General features: G+C 47.3%; 1 protein-coding gene across 2 annotated transcripts in view; it reads left to right on the forward strand.

The window, feature by feature from the left end:
• Positions 1-24,761, forward strand: part of LOC122923127 (cholecystokinin receptor-like) — a 127,830-nt gene that overhangs the window by 99,829 nt on the left and 3,240 nt on the right. For both annotated transcript variants that reach the window (XM_044273851.1, XM_044273850.1), the window contains exons 2-4: positions 14,318-14,566; positions 18,832-19,093; positions 24,031-24,158. In XM_044273851.1, coding sequence (XP_044129786.1) covers positions 14,318-14,566; positions 18,832-19,093; positions 24,031-24,158 — 639 coding nt within the window. The remainder of the gene's footprint in view (positions 1-14,317; positions 14,567-18,831; positions 19,094-24,030; positions 24,159-24,761) is intronic.

Genomic DNA, 24,761 nt, shown 5'->3' on the forward strand with positions numbered 1-24,761 from the left:
TGCTAATGAGCCCCAAGGTGCTATGTGGGCGTCATTAGCACCTAGAGGGCTCCGTCCACTAACCATTTCAGCCGCCCATCGCGTCCCTCCAGCCCGCCCGCTCCTGTTGATTGATGTGAAACTTCTCAGTATCTCGTACCAATTCCCGCGCCTGCGCTTCTGTATTCGGCGCAGGCGCAGTGAGTGAATGTCGCGCTCCTGATGCCGGCTTCCTCATTGTAACGTAGTTGGCGCAGGCGCAGTGAGGAAGCCGGCAACGGGAGAATAGAGAAGCGCGCGGCGCAGGCGCGGGAATTGGTACGAAATACTGAGAAGTTTCAAGTCAATCAACAGGAGCGGGGCGGGCTGGAGGGACGCGATGGGTGGATGAAACGGTTAGTGGACGGAGCCCTCTAGGTGCTAATGACGCCCACATAGCACCTTGGGGCTCATTAGCAGATCTATAAAAGTACCTTTTTAACAAAAACAGCTGCAGGAACTACTGTTAGAAACACACTGTTATGTAGTGCGGACATCAGCGCATCGCCAATGTCAGTCAGCGACATAACAGCATTTCTGGTGGTAGAAACCCTTTAATCTGTGCTGCTCCTATAATGTTATTTATATTTTTTTTTTCTAAAATGAAAATGCACAGAATATCAGCATCGGTATTGGCTCTAAAAAAATCACTATCGGACGATCGCTTATTTGTATTAAGTGTGTGACTGTAGATTACGTGACTTGAATTTCAGGGACTTTAGGAGGGACTACAGTAAGTTATTGATACAGTGATGTCAGTGGTCACCATATTACAGAGATGTCAGTGGTCACCATATTACAGAGATGTCAGTGGTCACCATATTACAGAGATGTCAGTGGTCACCATATTACAGTGATGTCAGTGGTCACCATATTACAGTGATGTCAGTGGTCACCATATTACAGAGATGTCAGTGGTCACCATATTACAGAGATGTCAGTGGTCACCGTATTACAGTGATGTCAGTGGTCACCGTATTACAGTGATGTCAGTGGTCACCGTATTACAGAGATGTCAGTGGTCACCATATTACAGTGATGTCTGTGGTCACCATATTGCAGTGATGTCAGTGGTCACCATATTACAGTGATGTCAGTGGTCACCATATTACAGTGATGTCAGTGGTCACCATATTACAGTGATGTCAGTGGTCACCATATTACAGTGATATCAGTGGTCACCATATTACAGTGATATCAGTGGTCACCATATTACAGTGATGTCAGTGGTCACCATATTACAGTGATGTCAGTGGTCACCATATTACAGAGATGTCAGTGGTCACCATATTACAGAGATGTCAGTGGTCACCATATTACAGTGATGTCAGTGGTCACCATATTACAGTGATGTCAGTGGTCACCATATTACAGTGATGTCAGTGGTCACCATATTACAGTGATGTCAGTGGTCACCATATTACAGTGATGTCAGTGGTCACCATATTACAGTGATGTCAGTGGTCACCATATTACAGAGGTGTCAGTGGTCACCATATTACAGTGATGTCAGTGGTCACCATATTACAGTGATGTCAGTGGTCACCATATTACAGAGGTGTCAGTGGTCACCATATTACAGTGATGTCAGTGGTCACCATATTACAGTGATATCAGTGGTCACCGTATTACAGAGGTGTCAGTGGTCACCGTATTACAGTGATGTCAGTGGTCACCGTATTACAGTGATGTCAGTGGTCACCGTATTACAGAGATGTCAGTGGTCACCATATTACAGTGATGTCTGTGGTCACCATATTGCAGTGATGTCAGTGGTCACCATATTACAGTGATGTCAGTGGTCACCATATTACAGTGATGTCAGTGGTCACCATATTACAGTGATGTCAGTGGTCACCATATTACAGTGATATCAGTGGTCACCATATTACAGTGATATCAGTGGTCACCATATTACAGTGATGTCAGTGGTCACCATATTACAGTGATGTCAGTGGTCACCATATTACAGAGATGTCAGTGGTCACCATATTACAGAGATGTCAGTGGTCACCATATTACAGTGATGTCAGTGGTCACCATATTACAGTGATGTCAGTGGTCACCATATTACAGTGATGTCAGTGGTCACCATATTACAGTGATGTCAGTGGTCACCATATTACAGTGATGTCAAAGTGGTCAGGTCACCATATTACAGTGATGTCAGTGGTCACCATATTACAGATGATGTCAGTGGTCACCATATTACAGTGATGTCAGTGGTCACCATATTACAGTGATGTCAGTGGTCACCATATTACAGTGATATCAGTGGTCACCATATTACAGTGATGTCAGTGGTCACCATATTACAGTGATGTCAGTGGTCACCATATTACAGTGATATCAGTGGTCACCATATTACAGTGATGTCAGTGGTCACCATATTACAGTGATGTCAGTGGTCACCATATTACAGAGGTGTCAGTGGTCACCATATTACAGTGATGTCAGTGGTCACCATATTACAGTGATGTCAGTGGTCACCATATTACAGTGATGTCAGTGGTCACCATATTACAGTGATGTCAGTGGTCACCATATTACAGTGATATCAGTGGTCACCATATTACAGTGATATCAGTGGTCACCATATTACAGTGATATCAGTGGTCACCATATTACAGTGATATCAGTGGTCACCATATTACAGTGATATCAGTGGTCACCATATTACAGAGGTGTCAGTGGTCACCATATTACAGTGATGTCATTGGTCACCATATTACAGTGATGTCAGTGGTCACCATATTACAGTGATATCAGTGGTCACCATATTACAGTGATATCAGTGGTCACCATATTACAGTGATGTCAGTGGTCACCATATTACAGAGATGTCAGTGGTCACCATATTACAGTGATGTCAGTGGTCACCATATTACAGAGATGTCAGTGGTCACCATATTACAGTGATGTCAGTGGTCACCATATTACAGTGATGTCAGTGGTCACCATATTACAGTGATGTCAGTGGTCACCATATTACAGTGGTGTCAGTGGTCACCATATTACAGAGGTGTCAGTGGTCACCATATTACAGAGATGTCAGTGGTCACCATATTACAGAGATGTCAGTGGTCACCATATTACAGTGATGTCAGTGGTCACCATATTACAGTGGTGTCAGTGGTCACCATATTACAGTGATGTCAGTGGTCACCATATTACAGAGATGTCAGTGGTCACCATATTACAGAGATGTCAGTGGTCACCATATTACAGAGATGTCAGTGGTCACCATATTACAGTGGTGTCAGTGGTCACCATATTACAGTGATATCAGTGGTCACCATATTACAGTGATGTCAGTGGTCACCATATTACAGAGATGTCAGTGGTCACCATATTACAGTGATGTCAGTGGTCACCATATTACAGAGATGTCAGTGGTCACCATATTACAGTGATGTCAGTGGTCACCATATTACAGTGATGTCAGTGGTCACCATATTACAGTGGTGTCAGTGGTCACCATATTACAGAGGTGTCAGTGGTCACCATATTACAGAGATGTCAGTGGTCACCATATTACAGAGATGTCAGTGGTCACCATATTACAGAGGTGTCAGTGGTCACCATATTACAGAGGTGTCAGTGGTCACCATATTACAGTGGTGTCAGTGGTCACCATATTACAGTGATGTCAGTGGTCACCATATTACAGTGATGTCAGTGGTCACCATATTACAGAGATGTCAGTGGTCACCATATTACAGTGATGTCAGTGGTCACCATATTACAGTGGTGTCAGTGGTCACCATATTACAGAGGTGTCAGTGGTCACCATATTACAGAGATGTCAGTGGTCACCATATTACAGAGGTGTCAGTGGTCACCATATTACAGAGGTGTCAGTGGTCACCATATTACAGAGGTGTCAGTGGTCACCATATTACAGTGGTGTCAGTGGTCACCATATTACAGTGATGTCAGTGGTCACCATATTACAGAGGTGTCAGTGGTCACCATATTACAGAGGTGTCAGTGGTCACCATATTACAGTGGTGTCAGTGGTCACCATATTACAGAGATGTCAGTGGTCATGGTATTGGTGAGTAGTCTGCACCCTTTCCCTGCTGGACGCTCCAGGAGATTGCGTTCCCCCACATCCTGCCTCTCAGTTTCGCTTACGGATGTGTGATTTTGGAGGAGCACTGTGGCTATGATGACACAGAGGAGTGCTTTGCAGTGAGGACACTCATGATACCTGTGATGTCTCAGGTCCAGCACGTCACGCTCACAGTGGTGTCATTCCTGAACTCTGCACAATGTCCTGGAACAAGATTAGATTGCATGTCAGCAGGAGTGGACTCCAGAAATGATGCTGGCGTCTCCCGACCCTGCAGAACAATCCCTGGGCACAGCTTATAATGATTCAGCAAGCCCAGGAGAGGATTGGAGTGATAGTAGCAATAATAGTGGTTGTAGTGGTTACTCATTGTAACGTTCCTCTGAGCGGTGCATTGATGGTACGGGGGCACCTTTCTTCCGTTCAGGACACACCCTGGTACTGTGTATTCTCCTGCCTGATGGTGATGAATTGTAAGGTGTAACGGGGTCCCCTGCAGTGACAGTTCTCAGCATGCTTGGACTGGCAGTACTTACACAATTCTTGGACGCCCTGAAGCTTTCTTAACAAGAATTGAACCTCTTTCCTTGAAGTTCTTGATGATCCTATAAATGGTTGATTAAGGTGCAATCTTAGTAGCCACAATATCCTTGCCTGTGAAGCCATTTTTATGCAACGCAATGATGGCTGCACGCGTTTCTTTGCAGGTCACCATGGTTAACAATGGAAGAACACTGATTTCAAGCATCACCCTCCTTTTAACAGGTCAAGTCTGCCATTTTACCCCAATCAGCCTGACATAATGATCTCCAGCCTTGTGCCCGTCAACATTCTCACCTGAGTTAACAAGACGATTACTGAAATGATCTCAGCAGGTCCTTTAATGACAGCAATGAAATGCAGTGGAAAGTTTTTTTTGGGGATTAAGTTAATTTTTATGGCAAAGAAGGACTATGCAGTTCATCTGATCATCTTCATAACATTCTGGAGTATATGCAAATTGCTATTATAAAAACTTAAGCAGCAACTTTTCCAATTTTCAATATTTATGTAATTCTCAAAACTTTTGGCCACGACTGTAGTTTTAATTCAAGATGAGATACACCCTCTAGCCTGGATACAAGATGAGATACACCCTCTAGCCTGGATACAAGATGGAATATGTTTGGGCATGGAGGCATCCTGCGGTATTTGCCCACAGATGTTACAGCTGGGCCGGTAGATCCTGAACACTCATAGGTTGGCGAAGATTATGTCTCAGCTGGTCCCATAAATGCTCAATTGGTGGTACATCTAGTGACCGGGCAGCAAAGGAAATGTTGTAATCTGGAAGAGACATTCCAGGGAAACCCTGCTGAAAAATGCCAGCACTTGTCAGCCGTGCCATGAGAGGACCACATGCACATATCATTGAGCTGTTAGTGTCCCTCCTATCACTACTAGGGGTGACCGACTATCGTGTGTGATAGCAGTTGGTTTCAGTTGTCGGGGGCTGACACATACCAGCACTTTAATGAGCCTCAGTATTTTCCTTCCCGATCTCCTCACTGCAGCAGTCATTGAAATATCTTGCTTGCTCTGGGGTTACTATGGTAGCATCAGCTACTTCATGTCATGTGACCTCTTCTGTAAAGGCATTACAGAATAGTGCAGGTCACATGACAGGAAGTCTGTGCAGAATTAGTCTGTAGATGGTACCATGGTGGTCAGTAGACCAACACAAAATGGAGAATATAATTGTGTACAGTATATTTGGTAGTGCCCCAAACCGCACATGGGATTCAGGGTCTCCTTTGATCATTTCTGATCCCATCATGTTTGTGCCTCATTACTTCACGTAGAATATTCTAGATGTGATTTCTATAAGTCAGGGTACAGGGACGCGTGCGTTGTCGCTGGCACGGTGGAGGCCTCAACCTGTGTTATTATAGTTAAGTTGTCACATGATGCAACCGTGTCCACGCGTTTTGACCTCAGATCTGTATCTAGAATATGACAGCTATGAGCAGCAGGGATATTAAAGGATTATCGGCGGCACAGACAGAGGATTTGTCTCAGGATTAATAAAAGATACAACACAGGGAACAAATAACCAGAAGTGTGTATGGGGGCAAGCTCCACGAGGAGAAAGGGAACAGCTGAGAACCTAGACAGGGCCCCAGGGATACACCATAGGTGTGGATGGGGGCGAGCTCTACAAAGAGGGGCAACAGAGAACCTAAACATTGCTCCAGGGTATACACCACAAGTGTGGACGTGGACAAGCGCCACAAGGAAAGAGGGGGCAACTGAGAGCCTAGAAATGGCCCTGGGGTATACACCAAAAGTGTGTATGAGGGCGAGCTCCGTGAGCAGAAAGCGAACAGAAGAGAACCTAGACAGGGCCCCAGGGATACACCATAAGTGTGGATGGGGGCGAGCTTTACAAATAAAGAGGGGGCAACAGAGAACCTAAACAGTGCCCCAGCGTATACACCACAAGTGTGGACGTGGACAAGCGCCACAAGGAAAGAGGGGGCAACAGAGAGCCTAGAAATGGCCCCAGGGGATACACTACAAGTATGGATGGGGGCGAGCTCAGTGAGGAGCTAGGGGGCAACAGAGAGAGCCTAGAAATGGCCCTGGGGTATACACTAAAAGTGTGTATGGGGGCGAGCTCCGTGAGGAGAAAGGGAACAGCTGAGAACCTAGACAGGGCCCCAGGGATACACCATAAGTGTGGATGGGGGCGAGCTTTACAAGGAAAGAGGGGGCAACAGAGAACCTAAACAGTGCCCCAGCGTATACACCACAAGTGTGGACGTGGACAAGCGCCACAAGGAAAGAGGGGGCAACTGAGAGCCTAGAAATGGCCCCAGGGGATACACTACAAGTATGGATGGGGGCGAGCTCAGTGAGGAGCTAGGGGGCAACAGAGAGAGCCTAGAAATGGCCCTGGGGTATACACCAAAAGTGTGTATGGGGGCGAGCTCCGTGAGCAGAAAGGGAACAGAAGAGAACCTAGACAGGGCCCCAGGGATACACCATAAGTGTGGATGGGGGCGAGCTCTACAAAGAAAGAGGGGGCAACAGAGAACCTAATCAGTGCCCCAGCGTATACACCACAAGTGTGGACGTGGACAAGCACCACAAGGAAAGAGGGGGCAACTGAGAGCCTAGAAATGGCCCTGGGGGTATACACCAAAAGTGTGTATGGGGTGAGCTCCGTGAGGAGAAAGGGAACAGAAGAGAACCTAGACAGAGCCCCAGGGTATACACCATAAGTGTGGATGGGGGCGAGCTCTACAAAGAGGGGCAACAGAGAACCTAAACATTGCTCCAGGGTATACACTACAAGTGTGGACTTGGGCGAGCTCCACAAGGAAAGAGGGGGCAACAGAGAGCCTAGAAATGGCCCCGGGGTATACACTACAAGTGTGGATGGGGGGCGTGCTTCGTGAGGAGTATGGGGACAACAGCAAACCTAGATAGTGCCCAAGGGTATACACCAAAAGTGTGTATAGGGGCGAGCATTGTGAGGAGCCAGGAGGCAACAGAGAACCTAGATAGGGCCTCAGGGTATACACCACAAGTGTGGACAGAGGTGAACTCCGTGAGGAGCAAGGGGGAAACTAAGACATGGCCCTGGGATATACACCAAAAGTGTGTATGGGGGCGAGCTCCACGAGGTGAAAGGGAACAGCTTAGAACCTAGACAGGGCCCCAGGGTATACACCAAAAGTGTGTATGGGGGTGAGCTCCATGAGGAGCGAGGGGGCAACAGAGAACCTAGATAGGGCCCGGGGTATACAACAGAAGTGTGGACAGGGGTGAGCTCCGTGAGGAGCGAGGGGGTAACGAAGAACCTAGATAGGGCCCCAGGGTATACACCAAAAGTGTGTATTGTGCGAGCTCCATGAGGAGTGAGGAGCAACAGAGAACATAGAGCCCTTGGGTATACATCCCAAGTGTGGACAGGTGGCAAGCTCCATGTGGCGGGAGGGGGCAATGCAGTGGCCAGGCTTGGGGTGTCCCCAACGCTACACTGAATCCCCTGGACAACGGAACAGATGGTTAGGCATTGTACACCCTAATGGCAAATAGGTACAGAGTCAAAGTCTGCAGTAAACCAGGGGGCTTCTTTACTAGAGGAACTAGCTGATGACCCGGTGTTGCTCGGGTATTTATTTATTGCAACTTTATATTAAATAACAGTGACTTTCACAATGGCCGCCCCTTTAACTGTGACCTCCCCTTTAACAGTGACTTTCATGGTGGTTGTCCTTTTAACAGTGACTTTCACAGTGGTCGCCCCTTTAACAGTGACTTTCACAGTGGCCGCCCCTTTAACAATGGCTTCCATGGTGACCACCCCTTTAATAGTGAACTTCACAGCGCCCGTCCGTTTAAGGCCCCATTCACACGTCCACAATTTTCGGCACGGAATTGCGGACCACTTCCGGGTCCACATTTCCATTCCAGAAAAAAATAGAACATGTCCTATTCTTGTCCGCAATTGCGGACAAGAATAGGCATATTTTATTAGTGCCAGCGATGTACGGTCCGCAAATTGCAGAACGCACATTGCCGCTGTCCGTGTCCGTGTTTCGCGGATCCGCAAAACACAGTATGGACGTGTGAATGGAGCCTAACAGTGGCCCCTGCCCCCCATGCATGTAGTTGTCATCATACGTCATATATTATTACACAACAAGGTCTATGGTTAGACGATTCTAACGTTACCGGAATACTCCCCAATACAGCTCAACAACAACAAGAAAAGAGTATATAATTCCTTGAATAAAAATATGTTTATTGAAATTCATTTAAAAAGGTGTAAAAAACACAAATTCAGACTATTGATATTGGATATTCTCATCATATCTGAATTTGTGTCTTATACACCTTTTTAAATGAATTTCAATAAACATATATTTTTATTCAAGGAATTATATACTCTTTTCTTGTTGTTGAATCATACGTCATGTGACTGAATATTTAAGGACCTGCAAACTGTTAAAACCTGTGATCAGTTGTTATGGCAACCTGGGGTAGGCTGCGAGCTTCTATTGGCTGATAAGGGACATGTGACTGTGTGTATGGCAGTTAGGATTTAAGTGAAAGGCTGGCAGGCTTGTATTGGATAATGTGGGTCATTTTTGGGAATATCTCGGGAACGGTACGTCCTAGAGAGCTGAGACCGCGCAAGATTTCTTTCCAGGTAGCAAGAGATGTGTATGCTGGGACCAATTTTGTTTAATATCTTCATAAGTGATATTGCAGAAGGCCTCGATGGTAAGGTGGGTCTTTTTGCTGATGACACAAAGATATGTAACAGGGTTGATGTTCCTGGAGGGAAACACCAAATGGAAAAGGATTTAGGAAAACTAGACAAATGGTCAGAACTCTGGCAACTGGAATTTAATGTGGATAAGTGCAAGATAATGCACCTGGGGGGTAAAAACCCAAGGGCAGAATATAGAATATTTGACACAGTCCTGACCTCAGTATCTGAGGAAAGGGATTTAGGAGTAATTATTTCAGAAGACTTAAAGGTAGGCAGACCATGTCATAGAGCAGCAGGAGATGCTAGCAGAATGCTGGGGTGTATAGGGAGAGGCATTACCAGTAGACAGAGGGAGGCGCTCATGCCGCTCTACAGAGCACTAGTGAGACCTCATCTGGAGTATTGTGCTCAGTACTGGAGGCCATATCTCCAGAAGGATAGCGATACTTTGGAGAGAGTTCAGAGAAGAGCTACTAAACTAGTACATGGATTGCAGGATAAAACTTACCAGGAAAGATTAAAGGACCTTAAGATGTATAGCTTGGAAGAAAGACGAGACAGAGGGGAGATGAGAGAGACGGCTAAATACATAAAGGGAAGCAACAAGGGAAAAGAGGAGAGAAGATTTACAAGAAGGAAAACTGCTACAAGAGGACAGAGTGTTACATTAGAGGGGCAAAGGTTTAAAAGTAATATAAGGAAGTATTACTTTACTGAGAGAGTAGTGGATGCATGGAATAGCCTTCCTGCAGAAGTGGCAGCTGCAAATATAGTGGAGGAGGTTAAGCATGCATGGGATAGGCATAAGGCTATCCTTCATATAAGATAGGGCCGGGGACTATTCATAGGATTCAGTATATTGGGCAGACTAGATGGGCCACATGGGTCTTATCTGCCGACACATTCTAGGTTTCTATGCCAGGTTTAATTGAAATGGATGGTTGCGTTTTTGAGTTTTCGCGGAACATACACATATACATACATACATACATACATACACACTTCCTTCCTTTTATATATATATATATAGATTCAGATGCAAAACAATACAGACGAGGCATAGGGCTGGCTTCTCCAGTCTCCTCCCTGAGACGAGGCATAGGGCTGGCTTCTCCAGTCTCCTCCCTGAGACGAAGCATAGGGCCGGCTTCTCCAGTCTCCTCCCTGAGACGAGGCATAGGGCTGGCTTCTCCAGTCTCCTCCCTGAGATGAGGCATAGGGCTGTCTCCTCCAGTCTCCTCCCTGAGACGAGGCATAGGGCTGGCTTCTCCAGTCTCCTCCCTGAGACGAGGCATAGGGCCGGCTTCTCCAGTCTCCTCCCTGAGACGAAGCATAGGGCCGGCTTCTCCAGTCTCCTCCCTGAGACGAGGCATAGGGCTGGCTTCTCCAGTCTCCTCCCTGAGACGAGGCATAGGGCCGGCTTCTCCAGTCTCCTCCCTGAGACGAGGCATAGGGCTGGCTTCTCCAGTCTCCTCCCTGAGACGAGGCATAGGGCTGGCTTCTCCAGTCTCCTCCCTGAGACGAGGCATAGGGCTGGCTTCTCCAGTCTCCTCCCTGAGACGAGGCATAGGGCTGGCTTCTCCAGTCTCCTCCCTGAGACTAGGCATAGGGCTGGCTTCTCCAGTCTCCTCCCTGAGACTAGGCATAGGGCTGGCTTCTCCAGTCTCCTCCCTGAGACGAGGCATAGGGCCGGCTTCTCCAGTCTCCTCCCTGAGACGAGGCATAGGGCCGGCTTCTCCAGTCTCCTCCCTGAGACGAGGCATAGGGCTGGCTTCTCCAGTCTCCTCCCTGAGACGAGGCATAGGGCTGGCTTCTCCAGTCTCCTCCCTGGCAGAAGAAGGGTTTGATGCTGAGGAAAGGCCTGAGCTAGCTGTCCCTCTCTCTCTTCAGAAGGCTAGTATCCTGGCCAAAGGCTGGTGATCCAGGGTCTGTGGCAGCGTATCCCTATCTCAGCGTCTTCTTCTGGTCACTCAGTAGTCTGGCAGAGTCCCCTCTTCCAAGCGCTGGTTCCTAACTGCAGCACACTAGGGGCTCTGACTGCTCTCCTTATATACAGTTTTACTTAGACTGGAACCTTCTAGTACAACACAGCAGGTTTTCCAGACAGAAACAAGTTTTGAGACATAACAGAGCTAAAACCAGACATTCACAAGGACAGTCTGTCTGGTTTTGGTGGTAAACAACGTCTCGATTTTTCCCTCCAAATCAGGCTATTCTTTAAACCGTATGGCAGCTGTGGAAAATTACCAGCTTCTCTTTCAAAGTCCCAAAAGTCTCTCAGTATTTATTAACCCTTTCCACAGAGCGATGTAAATACAGTGATACTGAACAGGATATATATCACAACTTATAAAATACAGTTACACAGTATTAAATGGTGCATGTTAACCCTTTCAAGTGAAATGAAGTTATTTCTTTGCATAGGGGAAACAGGCAAATGTCCACAAATGTCCAGACTTCACAGAACCCCTGCTCCAGGGCACTACAGCAACTGAGAACCGAAACATCGCCCCCAGGGTATAAGCCACCAGTGTGGACAGGGGCAAGCCCCAAAAGGAGGAAATGAACAACAGTGAACCTAAATAGGGCCCCCAGGGTATACACCACAAGTATGGTCAGGGGCTAGCTCCATGAGAAGCTGTCAGTCAGGAGGTGTCAGTAAAGTGCTGTCAGTCAGGAGGTGTCAGTAAAGTGCTATCAGTCAGGAGGTGTCAGTAAAGTGCTATCAGTCAGGAGGTGTCAGTAAAGTGCTATCAGTCAGGAGGTGTCAGTAAAGTGCTATCAGTCAGGAGGTGTCAGTAAAGTGCTATCAGTCAGGAGGTGTCAGTAAAGTGCTATCAGTCAGGAGGTGTCAGTAAAGTGCTATCAGTCAGGAGGTGTCATTTAGGGACTGTCAGTCAGGAGGTATCAGTAAAGGGCTATCAGTCAGGAGGTATCAGTAAAGGGCCGTCAGTCAGGAGGTGTCAGTAAAGGGCTATCAGTCAGGAGGTATCAGTAAAGGGCTGTCAGTCAGGAGGTGTCAGTAAAGGGCTATCAGTCAGGGGCTGTCAGTCAGGAGGTGTCAGTAAAGTGCTATCAGTCAGGAGGTGTCAGTAAAGTGCTATCAGTCAGGAGGTGTCAGTAAAGTGCTATCAGTCAGGAGGTGTCATTTAGGGACTGTCAGTCAGGAGGTGTCATTTAGGGACTGTCAGTCAGGAGGTATCAGTAAAGGGCTATCAGTCAGGAGGTATCAGTAAAGGGCTGTCAGTCAGGAGGTGTCAGTAAAGGGCTGTCAGTCAGTCAGGAGGTGTCAGTCAGAAGGTGTCAGTAAAGGGCTGTCAGTCAGGAGGTGTCAGTCAGGGGCTGTCAGTCTGGGCTGTCAGTCAGGAGGTGTCAGTCAGGGGCTGTCAGTCAGGAGTTGTCAGGGGCTGTCAGTCAGTAGGTGTCAGTCATAGGCTGTCAGTCAGGAGGTGTCAGTAAAGGGCTATCAGTCAGGAGGTATCAGTAAAGGGCTGTCAGTCAGGAGGTGTCAGTCAGGGGCTGTCAGTCAGGAGGTGTCAGTAAAGGCCTATCAGTCAGGAGGTATCAGTAAAGGGCTGTCAGTCAGGAGGTGTCAGTAAAGGCCTATCAGTCAGGAGGTATCAGTAAAGGGCTGTCAGTCAGGAGGTGTCAGTAAAGGGCTATCAGTCAGGAGGTGTCAGTCAGGAGGTGTCAGTAAAGGGCTATCAGTCAGGGGCTGTCAGTCAGGAGGTGTCAGTAAAGGGCTATCAGTCAGGGGCTGTCAGTCAGGAGGTGTCAGTAAAGGGCTATCAGTCAGGGGCTGTCAGTCAGGAGGTATCAGTAAAGGGCTGTCAGTCAGGAGGTGTCAGTAAAGGGCTGTCAGTCAGGAGGTGTCAGTAAAGGGCTATCAGTCAGGAGGTGTCAGTCAGGAGGTGTCAGTCAGGAGGTGTCAGTCAGGGGCTGTCAGTCAGGAGGTGTCAGTCAGGAGGTGTCAGTCAGGAGGTATCAGTAAAGGGCTGTCAGTCAGGAGGTGTCAGTCAGGGGCTATCAGTCAGGGGCTGTCAGTCAGGAGGTGTCAGTCAGGAGGTATCAGTAAAGGGCTGTCAGTCAGGAGGTGTCAGTCAGGGGCTGTCCGTCAGGAGGTGACTGGAGTATAAGACCTGATGGAACAACAGAATAGTGACTGCAGTTCTGGATGTTACTGGCGTATAATACCCAATGGAACAGCAGAACAGTGAGTGCAGCTTTTGATGTTACTGGGGTATAAGGCCTGATGTAACAGCAGAATAGTGAGTGCAGCTCTGGATGTGACTGGAGTATAAAACATGTTGTAACAGCAGAATAGTGACTGAAGCTCTGGATGTGACTGGAGTATAAGGCCTGATGTAACAGCAGAACAGTGAGTGCAGCTGTGGATGTGACTGGAGTATAAGGCCTGATGTAACAGCAGAATAGTGACTCCTGCTCTAGATGTGACTGGAGTATAAGGCCTGATGTAACAGCAGAATAGTGACTGCTGCTCTGGATGTAACTGAAGTATAAGACATGATGGAAAAGCAGAACAGTGACTGCAGCTTTGGATGTGACTGGAGTATAAGACCCGACACAACAGCAGAATAGTGACTGCAGCTCTGGATGTGGCTGGAGTATAAGACATGATGTAAGAACAGAATAGTGAGTGCAGCTCTGGATATAACTGGAGTATAATACCTGCTGTAACAGCAGAATAGCGACTGCAGCTCTGGATGTGACTTGAGTAGAAGACCTGATGTAACAGCAGAATAGTGACTGCAGCTCTGGATGTGACTGGAGTATAAGACCTGATGTAACAGCAGAATAGTGACTGCAGCTCTGGATGTGACTGGAGTATAAGACCTGATGTAACAGCAGAATAGTGAGTGCAGCTCTGGATGTGACTAGACATGTGATTATAGCAGTTTTTGGCTTAACCCTTACGTCAGGTCTCATTGTCCCTTCAGATCTGAACTGGGTGCGGATCCTGCTGTACTGTGTCATCTTCCTCCTCAGCGTCTTCGGGAATACTCTCATCATCATCGTTCTGGTGATGAACAAGCGTCTGCGCACCATCACCAACTGCTTCCTGCTGTCCCTGGCCGTCAGCGACATCATGGTGTCCCTGCTCTGCATGCCCTTCACCCTCATCCCCAACCTCCTGGGGAACTTCATCTTCGGGGAGGTCATCTGTAAGACCGCCGCGTACTTCATGGGTAAGAATCCCGCCCTCCTCTGGAACCCTCTAATAGACATCTGTCCAGAGGCTCCTCCTCAGCTGAAGGGTTGTTACAATGTATCTACCTCTAGACAAAGCTTCTCCTGGTTTGTTACAGTGTATCAGTCTGAAGTCCAGGCCTTGCCGCTAACAGAAGGTTCTCTAGATCAGACACAGGGGCCATTCTATAGGGGGCGCCAGGCTTGCAGTCATCCTCGGGTCAGAGGCAGTAGTACAATGAATGGCGCACTGTGGTCGGGGGCTTTATGTTTAGCCCTTCCCTGGCTACACTGTAACAGCTGAGCAGCTGTGGAGCAGGACCGAGCCAGATCTCCATGAGGCAGAGCGCCGTCCTTGGTGACGGGTTTTTCAGCCTCTAGTTAAATCTTATAAAACACATTTCTAGTGGCGAGCCTGGCGCCTGACTTAAAGGGGTTGTCCCATTGTCTTAATGGAACATCCCCTTTAACGACCTGTCATCAGGTCATATGAGATGGGGGGAGGCAGACATCCGGCATCCCCGACCATCAATTGTTTTCGCCAGAAGGCTTCATCCACTGTTTAGTGATAATGTAGAGCCCTGTGATAATAATGCAGAGCCCTGAGATAATAATGCAGAGCCCTGAGATAATAATGCAGAGCCCTGAGATAATAATGCAGACCCCTATAATGATAATGCAGATCCCTGAGATAATAATGTAGAGCCCTGTGATAATAATGTAGAGCCCTGAGATGATAATGTAGAGCTCTGAGATAATAATACAGAGCCCTGAGTGAGATAATAGCGCAGAGCCCTGAGTGAGATAATAATGCAGAGCGCTGAGATAATAATGCAGACTTCTGAGATAATGCAGAACCCTATCATTATAATGCAGAGCCCTGAGATAATAATGTAGAGTCCTGTGATAATAATGTAGAGCACTGAGATGATAATGTAGAGCTCTGAGATAATAATACAGAGCCCTGAGTGAGATAATAGCGCAGAGCCCTGAGTGAGATAATAATGCAGAGCGCTGAGATAATAATGCAGACTTCTGAGATAATGCAGAACCCTATCATTATAATGCAGAGCCCTGAGATGATGATATAGAGCTCTGAGATAATAATGCAGAGCGCTGAGATAATAATGCAGAGCGCTGAGATAATAATGCAGAGCGCTGAGATAATGCAGAACCCTATCATTATAATGCAGAGCCCTGAGATGATGATGTAGAGCTCTGAGATAATAATGCAGAGCGCTGAGATAATAATGCAGACTTCTGAGATAATGCAGAACCCTATCATTATAATGCAGAGCCCTGAGATGATGATGTAGAGCTCTGAGATAATAATGCCGAGCGCTGAGATAATAATGCAGACTTCTGAGATAATGCAGAACCCTATCATTATAATGCAGATCCCTGAGATGATAATGTAGAGCTCTGAGATAATACAGAGATCTGAGATAATAGCGCAGAGCCCTGAGTGAGATAATAATGCAGAGCGCTGAGATAATAATACAGAGCCCTGTAATGATAATGCTAAGCCCTGAGATAATAATGTAGAGCCCTGAGATAATAATGTAGAGCCCTGAGATAATAATGTAGAGCCCTGAGATAATAATGCAGAGCACTGAGATAATAATGCAGAGCCCTGTAATGATAATGCTAAGCCCTGAGATAATAATGCAGAGCCCTGAGATAATAATGCAGAGCGCTGAGATAATAATGCAGAGCACTGAGATAATAATGCAGAGCCCTGTAATGATAATGCTAAGCCCTGAGATAATAATGCAGAGCCCTGAGATAATAATGTAGAGCCCTGAGATAATAATGCAGAGCACTGAGATAATAATGCAGAGCCCTGTAATGATAATGCTAAGCCCTGAGATAATAATGCAGAGCCCTGAGATAATAATGTAGAGCCCTGAGATAATAAGCTAGAGCTTAAGCTGGATTTACACAGACCGAAGTTCAGGATAATTATAGGGAGAGAACATTCCTACAAACACCCGATAATCTGGCGGTGTGTAAACAGCCTCTGCTGCCCAGGAGCAATGACTCTGTATGGCGATGAGTGATAACAGCAGCCATCCATAGTCATCATACGGTGTAGGGGATCGCTGAGTGTAAGTCCAGAGCTTCACCTACACTTAACGAGCAGCCAACTGTCAGGAAGGAACGCTCCATTCCCACCAATCGTCTTCTCTTCGCAGCACCTAACTGAGCCTTTAGAAATAATAAGGGAGAGCTTAGAAATATGAGGCTGAAGTCAGAGATTATTGGGTAGATAAGGTAGAGCTCAGCGATAATAAGGTAGAGCTCAGCGATAATAAGGTAGAGCTCAGAGATAATAAGGTAGAGCTCAGAGATAATAAAGTAGAGCTCAGAGATAATAAGGTAGAGCTCAGAGATAATAAGGTAGAGCTCAGCGATAATAAGGTAGAGCTTAGAGATAATAAGGTAGAGCTCATTGATAATAAGGTAGAGCTCAGAGATAATAAAGTGATAATAAGGTGGAGTTCAGAGATATTAAGGTGGAGTTCAGAGATATTAAGGTGGAGGTAAGATATTAAGATTGAGCTCAGAGATAATAAGGTAGAGCTAAGATAATAAAGTACAGCTCAGAGATAATAAGGCAATGCTCAGAGATAATAAGGTAGAGCTAAAAAATAATAAGGTAGAGCTCAAAAATTTTAAGGTAAAAGCTCAGAGTTTATAATAAGTTAGAGCTCAGATTATGAAGTAGTGCTCAGAGATAGTAAGATAGTAAGGTGGAGCTCAGAGATAATAAGATGGAGCTGACAGATAATAAGGCAGAGCTCAGCGATAGTAAGGTAGAGTTTAGAGATAATAAGGTAGAGCTCATATTATAAAGTAGTGCTCAGAGATAGTAAGAGAGAACTCAGAGATGACATAGAGCTCAGAGATAATAAGATGGAGCTCAGAGATAATAAGGTGGAGCAGAGATAATGTCACGGATGAAATTAGCAGATAGCTGGAACATATAAATAAACGAGCGACTGGCTTGATCCCAAACTAAGGAGCTTATAGGTGAGTCCTATAAAACCCCGAGAGCTCTCCCTGACTGCTATGCACATGCAAGGGTCTGTATGGTAGACGATTGCATGCCCGCGTACGTACGACCACCGGCTCCCTGCACTTAATACGAACGGAGTCAGGATCACCTAGAATCAAGCCAGCAAGGAAACACAATAAAGTAAAAGACTTATCTGTACAAACAGCAGAAGCAGCCTCCAGCAGTGAACACCTCATCCAGGAAGTAGTATAAACAGCAAAGTGAGGCAGTATGGGAGGGATTATAAAGGAAGATGATTAGTTGAAATAAGTGACACTTGGCAAAAGGAAAGGAGATGAGAAAGTGAAACCAAAACAAAGAACATCATACAAGAGGTAGAGAAAAACGTCTGCCAGACCTTCTCACAGAACTGGCGGTGACAGATAAGGTAGAGCTCAGAGATAATAGGGTGGAGTTTAGAGATAGTAAGGTAGAGCTCAGAGATAAGGTGGCGGTCAGGGATAATAAGATGGAACTCACAAATAATAAGGCAGAGCTCAGCGATAGTAAGGTAGAGTTTAACGATAATAAGGTAGAGCTCAGATTATAAAGTAGTGCTCAGAGATAGTAAGGAAGAGCTCAGAGATGATGAAGTAGAGCTCAGAGACGATAAGATGGAGCCCAGAGGTGATAAGGTAGAGCTCAGATATAATAAGGTGGAGCTCAGAGATAATAGGGTGGAGTTCAGAGATAGTAACAGAGAGCTCAAATAATAAGGTTGAGCTCAGAGATGATGGTGGCACTCAGGGATAATAATGGATAATAAGGGAGCACTAAGAAATAGGTGGAGCTCATAGATGATAATGTAGAGCTCAGATTATAAAGTAGTGCTCAGAGGTAGTAAGGGAGAGCTCAGATAAGGTGGAGATCAGGGATAATAAGGGAGAGCTCAGATTAAAAGTAGTGCTCAGAGATAGTAAAGGAATGCTCAGAGATAATTTACAGATCAGAGATGATGAATTAGAGCTCAGAGATAGTAAGGGAGAACTTAGATTATAAAGTAGTGCTCAGAGATAGTAAGAGAGTGCTCAGAGATAATAATTTAGAGCTCAGAGATTATAAATTGGAGCTCGGGGATAATAAGGGAGAGCTCAAGTAAAGTGGAGCTCAGAGATAAAGTAGTGCTCAGAGATACATATTATGGATTGTCTTGACACTGTGAGGTCCTGTCTGCCTCCTCCCTGTTCATCTCTCTTCACCCCACAGGTATCTCCGTCAGCGTCTCCACCTTCAACCTGGTGGCCATTGCCATCGAACGCTACAGCGCTATTTGCAATCCCTTGAAGTCCCGTGTCTGGCAGACCCGATCCCACGCCTACAAGGTCATCGCTGCCACCTGGATCCTATCCATCGTAATAATGATCCCGTACCTTGTGTACAACAAGCTGGTGAGCTTCACCATGGCCGGGAACCAAGAGGGCTACCAGTGCCGCCTGAAGTGGCCCAATGACCAGGTGCAGCAGGCATGGTAAGCGGTCACGTCACATACGTGTTCTGGGTGTCAACCCTTGTCTCCACTCCTGCAGACATCCAGCATGTCCCCCATCTTTTCTCTGTGTTGGGTTCATGTGTCAGTCAGTGGGCAGCAGAAAGCGGGTGGAGACATTGAGTTCATGCCTCATGTGGTCACAGTTACATGGCGCGTCTCATCAGTCATACGTGCTCTGCAGTCAGGTCCATAAATATTGGGACATTGCCACAATTCTAACATTTTTGGCTCTATACACCACCACAGTGGATTTGAAATGAAACAAACAAGATGTGCTTTACCTGCAGACTGTCATCTTTACCTGCAGACTGTCAGCTTTACCTGCAGACTGTCAGCTCTACCTGCAGACTGTCAGCTTTACCTGCAGACTGTCAGCTGTACCCGCAGACTGTCAGCTTTACCTGCAGACTGTCAGCTGTACCTGCAGACTGTCAGCTTTACCTGCAGACTGTCAGCTGTACCTGCAGACTGTCAGCTTTACCCGCAGACTGTCAGCTTTACCTGCAGACTGTCACCTTTACCTGCAGACTGTCGGCTCTACCCGCAGACTGTCAGCTGTACCTGCAGACTGTCAGCTTTACCTGCAGACTGTCAGCTTTACCTGCAGACTGTCAGCTGTAATCTGAGGTATTTACATCCAAATCAGGTGAACGGTGCAGGAATTACAGCAGTTTGCATCTGTGCCTCCCACTTGTTATGGGACCAAAAGTAATGGGACAATTGGCTTCTCGGCTGATCCATGGCCGGTGTGTGTTATTCCCTCATTATCCCAATTACAATGAGCAGATAAAAGGTCCAGAGGTCATCTCCAGTCTGCTATCTGCATTTGGAATCTGTTGCTGTCAACTCTCAAGATCAGATCCAAAGAGCGGTCACTATCAGTGAAGCCATCATTAGGCTGAAAAAACACCACAAACCCATCAGAGAGATAGCAAAAACATTAGGCCTGGCCAAAACAACTGTTTGGAGCATTCTGAAGGAACGCCTTGGTGAGCTCAGCAACACCAAAAGACCCGGAAGACCACGGAAAACAACTGTGGTGGATGACACAAGAATTCTTTCCCTGGTGAAGAAAACCCCCTTCACAACAGTTGGACAGATCAAGACCACTCTCCAGGAGGTAGGTGTATGTGTGTCAAAGTCAACAATCAAGAGAAGACTTCACCAGAGTGAATACAGAGGGTTCACCACAAGATGGAAACCATTGGTGAGCCTCAAAAACAGGAAGGCCAGATTAGAGTTTGCCAAACGACATCTAGAAAAGCCTTCACAGTTCTGGAACAACATCCTATGGACAGATGAGACCAAGATCAACTTGTACCAGAGCGATGGGAAGAGAAGAGTATGGAGAAGGTAAGGAGCTGCTCATGATCCTAAGCATACCACCTCATCAGTGAAGCATGGTGGTGGTAGTGTCATGGCGTGGGCATGTATGGCGGCCAATGGAACTGCTTCTCTTGTATTTATTGATGATGTGACTGCTGACAGAAGCCGCAGGATGAATTCTGAAGGGTTTCGGACAATATTATCTGCTCATCTTCAGCCCAATGCTTCAGAACTCACTGGACGGCGCTTCACAGTGCAGATGGACAATGACCCAAAGCATCCTGCAAAAGCAACCAAAAAGTTTAAGGGAAGAAGTGGAATGTTCTGCAATGGCCGAGTCAATCCCCGGACCTGAATCCGATTGAGCATTTCACTTGCTGAAGACAAAACTGAAGGGAAAATGCCCCAAGAACAAGCAGGAGCTGAAGACAGTTGCAGTAGAGGCCGGGCAGAGCATCACCAGGGATGAGACCAGCGTCTGGTGAGGTCTATGCGTTCCAGACTTCAGGCTGTAATTGACGGCAAAGGATTTGTAACAAGTATTAAAAAGTGACAGTTTGATTTATGATTATTATTCTGTCCCATTACTTTTGGTCCCTTAACAAGTGGGAGGCACAGATGCAACTGCTGTAATTCCTGCACCGTTCACCAGATGTGGATGTTAATCCCTCAGATTACAGCTGACAGTCTGCAGGAAAAGCTGACAGTCTGCAGGTAAAGCTGACAGTCTGCAGGTAAAGCTGACAGTGTGCAGGTAAAGCTGACAGTCTGCAGGTAAAGCTGACAGTCTGCGGGTAAAGCCGACAGTCTGCGGGTAAAGCACAACTTGTCCGTTTCATGTCACATCCATTGTGGTGGTGTATAGAGCCAATATATAGACTATATTTTTCTTCCGTCCTCGTGACCTCAATATAGTCCACCTCTGCTCCTCTATCCGCTCGTCACAGTATAAGGCTGCTTTATTACATAGGGGGGGCATTTATTCTGCATTGAAGAACACATGACACCGGCTCCACAGGTTTCTCAGGAGGTGATGACCTATGGAGAATCTCTTGCTCTTCTTGGTGGTGATGAGCTTGATAGGCTGGTACGGTTTCCGTCATGTCCAGACTTTGCGCTGTGGACGCTGCCATGGTCAGGCCCTTCATTTTGTGATTTCCGAGAGCCAAGTAAAGTAAACAGTAAAGGAATGAGCGGGGCGGCCTGGTGTATAATGGGTGACATTGGACAACGATCTCCATGTCCTTCTGCAGGAACGCTAGGTGGAGAAAGTCGTAAAGCTCCACAAGGACATCATATCTGGTATTTACTTCTAGATTACAAGCTCTTAGTAAACAGTAACAGGAATGTCCCCGACAGCCACAAATGCGAGAGAGCACCTCTCCTAATTGTCTGGGCAGAGATCACTGAGGAGGAACTGCATCAACAACTGCTGACCTCTACGTCACAGGAACCATCTCTGAGGATGGAAGATTGGAGTGGAGTCCAAGCAAGTGGAGGCTGTGGGGTTTGAGAATGCTCAAGGTCATAGCGACACTTCTGCTATTTGGGTGTCTTGGTCCAGGGGTGTGTCTCCCGTCTCCCACATACATGTACAGCCAGCAGGTCTCTCCCGACTCCCACATACTGTACATGTACAGCCAGGAGCTCTCTCTTCTGACTACCACATACATGTACAGCTAGCAGGTCTCTCCCGACTCCCACATACTGTACATGTACAGCCAGGAGCTCTCTCTTCTGACTACCACATACATGTACAGCTAGCAGGTCTCTCCCGACTCCCACATACTGTACATGTACAGCCAGGAGCTCTCTCTTCTGACTACCACATACATGTACAGCCAGCAGGTCTCTCCCGACTCCCACATACTGTACATGTACAGCCAGGAGCTCTCTCTTCTGACTACCACATACATGTACAGCTAGCAGGTCTCTCCCGACTCCCACATACTGTACATGTACAGCCAGGAGCTCTCTCTTCTGACTACCACATACATGTACAGCTAGCAGGTCTCTCCCGACTCCCACATACTGTACATGTACAGCCAGGAGCTCTCTCTTCTGACTACCACATACATGTACAGCTAGCAGCTCTCTCTCTCGACTCCCCCATACACATACATGTGCCCCGGGGCAGACTGGGATCTTTAACCCTTTCACTACTGGATGTTTTTTGTTTGTTTTTTCGTTTTTGCATTTTCATTTTTCTTCCCTATCTTCCTTGAGCCATAACTTTTTTATATTTCCATTCACATAACTCCTCTGTCTCCTCCAGGCCCCTCTTTCCTCCCCAGACTCCTCTGTCCCCTCAAGGCCCCTCTTTCCTCTCCAGACTCCTCTGTCCCCTCCAGGCCCCTCTTTCCTATCCAGACTCCTCTGTCCCCTCCAGGCCCCTCTTTCCTCTCCAGACTCCTCTGTCCCCTCCAGACCCCTCTTTCCTCTCCAGACTTCTCTGTCCCCTCCAGGCCCCTCTTTCCTCTCCAGACTCCTCTGTCCCCTCCAGGCCCCTCTTTCCTCTCCAGACTCCTCTGTCCCCTCCAGGCCCCTCTTTCCTCTTCCGACTCCGCTGTCCCCTCCAGGCCCCTCTTTCCTCTCCAGACTCCGCTGTCCCCTCCAGGCCCCTCTTTCCTCTCCAGTCTCCTCTGTCCCCTCCAGGCCCCTCTTTCCTCTCCAGACTCCTCTGTCCCCTCCAGGCCCCTCTTTCCTCCCCAGACTCCTCTGTCCCCTCCAGGCCCCTCTTTCCTCTCCAGACTCCTCTGTCCCCTCCAGGCCCCTCTTTCCTCCCCAGACTCCTCTGTCCCCTCCAGGCCCCTCTTTCCTCTCCAGACTCCTCTGTCTCCTCCAGGCCCCTCTTTCCTCTCCAGACTCCTCTGTCCCCTCCAGGCCCCTCTTTCCTCTCCAGACTCCTCTGTCCCCTCCAGGCCCCTCTTTCCTCTCCAGACTCCTCTGTCCCCTCCAGGCCCCTCTTTCCCCCCAGACTCCTCTGTCCCCTCCAGGCCCCTCTTTCCTCTCCAGACTCCTCTGTCCCCTCCAGGCCCCTCTTTCCTCCCCAGACTCCTCTGTCCCCTCCAGGCCCCTCTTTCCTCTCCAGACTCCTCTGTCCCCTCCAGGCCCCTCTTTCCTCTCCAGACTCCTCTGTCCCCTCCAGGCCCCTCTTTCCTCTCCCGCCTCCGCTGTCCCCTCCAGGCCCCTCTTTCCTCTCCAGACTCCTCTGCCCCCTCCAGGCCCCTCTTTCCTCTCCAGACTTTCTTCCTGTCCCACATGTTCCCCCTGAGCTTGGAATGACCTATTTTTTTTATATTCCCCTGAAAGTTTTTCCAGTCGTCTGTGTGCGGTGATATAATCCCAGTATTACAACACCTGCATCTTCTCATTGCTCCAGTTATTTGCACACCTCAGGAGCATGCACATGGTGAGACGTTTACCGATGTATCACTATGACGTTTTCCGGCTTCCTACATAATGGATTATAAGATTGTAGCATTGATGCCTGGTCTCCCTTATATAGTTGTATTGTATGTTGTGTGGCCCTTCATGGGGCCCCTTGATCTGCTCTGATGTTCAGCTTGTGTCCTGTGTCTCATCTCCAGGTACGTCATCCTGCTTACTGTGCTCTTCTTCATTCCCGGAGTGGTGATGATTGTGGCGTACGGACTCATCTCGCATGAGCTCTACAGAGGAATTCAGTTTGAGATGGACTTAAACAAAGAGGCCAAAGGTACCACACCCCGAGATCTCCTCCATGTGTCCTAGGAAGGGACAGAGCGGAAGGTTTTGTTTTTTGACTTTTCATTAGTAGAGAATTAGATAGCTATACGTAAAATAGATCATCCTACAGTCCCTGGGTTACTTCCCGCAGGCATTGAGGGACCTCATCTGGACAGTATTGGGCAGAAATAGCAAGGTGACAACTTTAGGTATTCCAGAAAATCACCAGACAGAAGTATAACCCCTATCGTCTCTAGTATGAGGCTACCAGATTCTCCAATGTTGACACACCAGATCCACCAGTTTGGATACACCAGATCTAGCAGTGTAAACACACTCTAAATCCATCAGTATAGACACACTCTAGATCCACCAGTATAGACACACTCTAGATCCACCAGTGTGGACACACCAGATCCCGCAGTGTTGACACACCAGTTCCAGCAGTATGGTTTCACGGTAAGTGGGGATAAGGGGAACACCAACAAAACAAACAGCACTAGGTAAACAGACTAGGCCCCAAAGCTAGGGAGGAGGGAATGGTAACCTCCTGACAATCCCTGAGCCTCTCCCTGACTGCTGACAGTAGGAGCAAGTCCTGATGGTGAACAAA

This window comes from Bufo gargarizans, unplaced genomic scaffold, assembly GCF_014858855.1.
Source record: "Bufo gargarizans isolate SCDJY-AF-19 unplaced genomic scaffold, ASM1485885v1 original_scaffold_1224_pilon, whole genome shotgun sequence".
NCBI lineage: Eukaryota > Metazoa > Chordata > Amphibia > Anura > Bufonidae > Bufo > Bufo gargarizans.